At 55.6% G+C, this 2,506-nt stretch overlaps 4 protein-coding genes across 4 annotated transcripts; 3 read left to right on the forward strand and 1 right to left on the reverse strand.

Annotated features, from left to right (window-relative positions):
- Nucleotides 1-216: 216 nt before the first annotated feature.
- SPRG_17680 (hypothetical protein) lies at nt 217-375 on the forward strand (the record flags this gene model as incomplete). The annotated part of the gene is made up of 1 exon (XM_012357063.1): nt 217-375. A coding segment is annotated over one exon (159 nt), but the record flags the coding sequence as incomplete, so codon positions are not given.
- A 483-nt stretch (nt 376-858) lies between these two features.
- SPRG_21952 (hypothetical protein) lies at nt 859-1,191 on the forward strand (the record flags this gene model as incomplete). Its single annotated transcript, XM_012357064.1, has 3 exons — nt 859-954; nt 1,003-1,086; nt 1,135-1,191. Coding segments are annotated over 3 exons (237 nt in total), but the record flags the coding sequence as incomplete, so codon positions are not given.
- Nucleotides 1,192-1,803: 612 nt separating this feature from the next.
- On the forward strand, nt 1,804-2,177 carry SPRG_21953 (hypothetical protein; the record flags this gene model as incomplete). The annotated part of the gene is made up of 3 exons (XM_012357065.1): nt 1,804-1,896; nt 1,947-2,006; nt 2,052-2,177. Coding segments are annotated over 3 exons (279 nt in total), but the record flags the coding sequence as incomplete, so codon positions are not given.
- A 146-nt stretch (nt 2,178-2,323) lies between these two features.
- SPRG_17681 (hypothetical protein) lies at nt 2,324-2,506 on the reverse strand (the record flags this gene model as incomplete). The annotated part of the gene is made up of 1 exon (XM_012357066.1): nt 2,324-2,506. A coding segment is annotated over one exon (183 nt), but the record flags the coding sequence as incomplete, so codon positions are not given.

Below are 2,506 nucleotides of genomic sequence, written 5' to 3' on the forward strand. Positions count from 1 at the left end.
GTGTGTATAAATACATCAAGCACTTGGTAAAACCGTTTTGTTCATCACCCATTGCCCGCACCATGACCGACGCCTCTGCCAACCCCTCACCACAGAGTGCTCCAACCACCAGCGGCTTTAGTTCAATCTCAGTACTCTCCTGCACACGACGTTGGAATCCTAAATGTAGCGTAGCACGATGTTGGTTCCCCGTCGCGACTGTACTTGCTGCATGAGAAGGCCGAATATCTCTTCCTCCAGCTCCAAGCTCGGGATCAAGACCTCGCGCTGTACGAAGCCAAGATGGACACGTACACGAAACTCGAAGGCAAAATGTCAGCCAAGATCCACGAGCTCCAAGGCCAAGTTGCCTATTACGAAGGCAAGTTCAAGGAGGTGCGGGTTGCTCGGTGTCGAGGAAGTATCGATTATTCTCGACTAGGTGGACCACCTTCGCCGGCTCGACTTGGACGAGCTTGAGCACTTGCGTCACCGTAATCAGGGACTCGAAAACTCCCGTGATGACAGCCGGGCGGCACAGCTACGTCTTCAGCAAGAGGTTGCGATGACACGGTCCGCGCTCATCGAGCAAGAGGCCACCGTAGTCCAACGAGACAAAACAATCGCACACCTCGAGTCCGAGTACCGCCTCGTCACGAATGACTACCAGAAAGTACGACGCTCTGACTGCTTTACACGATTGCCGATCACGCTTTTAGAGAGAGGAGGAATACGAAGCCTCATCGAAGGCACAGCATCGGCAAATAGAAGAGCTCAAAGCCACGATTGCGCAGCTGGAGGAAGTATCGCGGCAGCATGTGCAGCGCGTAGTACCAGCATAATGGACCGATTCGGACAGACTCCTGTCTCTGTGAATAGGACGGTGAGAGGGACCGCGTCGTCGAGCGGCTTCGAATCGAACTTCGTGCCGTGCAGGACGCACACAACGATGGCGAGGCCCAACTTGCAGCCCTGGTACGACGCATAAACTTACCTCGTGCTAAACGTCGTTTCCTGATTTAGGGCTTGGTCGCACAAGACTCGGCTCAAATAGTGGCGCGACTAACGCAAGAGGTTGCCGACGCGCAAGCCTCAACGACGCTCCTCGTAGCCTTTGCGACCTACACCTTTTGTAAGCCATCGCATTTTTCATAGCGCGAGTCCGCGGGCGAAGAACGTCGCGTCTGGGCACAATGTGAAGGTGAAAAAGAGGTAGACTCACAACGTCCATCCATATTTACGAGATGGCCTTGACGATAGAGGCTCATAGTCGAGACGCAGAACCTTGTCACTCGCCAGGACACGCTCCTCGACTGGAGCTGTCGCCGCCTCGATCGCGCATGCGACCTGCAGCTGCAGCAAATCGTCTTCATGACATGGAACTTAACCACGCAACGTGCCAAGAACACGCACATGGCTCTCCAGCTTCAGCGGTGCGAAGCCGCGTTGCCACGCTTCGTCCACGAACTCGCTGCAACCCGGGAATCGTTGGGTCAACTTCGAAAGTCTGTTGCCGAGCTCAGTCCTTCCCGTACACTATCAACCGCGATCGTCCAAGCGTGCAACCAGGTGCAATCTTGACCACGTCGTGTCAACGTGACAGAAATGCATACGTAGGCCGTGCTGGAGCGCGACGTAGCCTACCGCTACATCGACTCGCTGACTTTTGCCAATCAGGAAAAGAGCGCCCAGTTGCATCAGCTGCACACCGACCTCACTCTACTGCGCACAAAGAACGAGCTGGACCAGCGCAGTAGCAGCGACGAGCGTGCATTGCTCCAGCGCGATGTCGAGCACCTGCGCAATGTCGCGAATGACTCCAACGCGACTCTGCGTCGAGATCAAAAGCTCGTTTACCGCCTGTGCGGAGCTCGCGCACAAGCGAGAGCGACGCTGTTGGCAACAGTCTTCTTTTACGTATACTGCCATTCGATGCTCCAACAGTGCTCTGATGTCGGCACATGTAGACGTGGCGAGATGTGCATCGGCGTCGGACACTGGGACGATGGTGCAACGAGCTCCTTGCTGTAGCGCTTCTTCGCTCTGTCCACGTACTGAGCTTGTGGAGCTAGAATACTGGCAGTCGAGGGAGCCCGCGCGTGCCCGAATGGCATTTCATGGATTGTGCACCACGGACGACATTGCGAAACATGACGCTGCACTTCACAGGTCCCTTTGCCACGCCGACCGATGAGTAGTCGTGTCGCTACCAGCCGCGCCATGCAGATCTTGCTTCTTGCCAGCAGCTAGCTCAATAATGTCTGAATCTCGTGACACTCGGTTTATTGCAAGCGAAAGCGGGGCGCTCTGGATACAGCATAATGCAACAGCAGAGTGCAGTCTATTACGACGCGGCCTTCTGCGGCAGCAACGGCGCCTTCTCGGTGCGTTTCGTGGACGGCGAGAGACTGGTATACGTAAACACGATCAGTGCCAAGACGACGCACGTGAATCCAATGACGAGGCTCTGCGATGGCACCTCGTCAAAGGCAAAGAGGCCGAGGAGTGTATTGAGCGTCGGTCCGAT

This window comes from Saprolegnia parasitica (assembly GCF_000151545.1).
Source record: "Saprolegnia parasitica CBS 223.65 unplaced genomic scaffold supercont2.717, whole genome shotgun sequence".
In the NCBI taxonomy this organism is placed as follows: domain Eukaryota; phylum Oomycota; class Saprolegniomycetes; order Saprolegniales; family Saprolegniaceae; genus Saprolegnia; species Saprolegnia parasitica.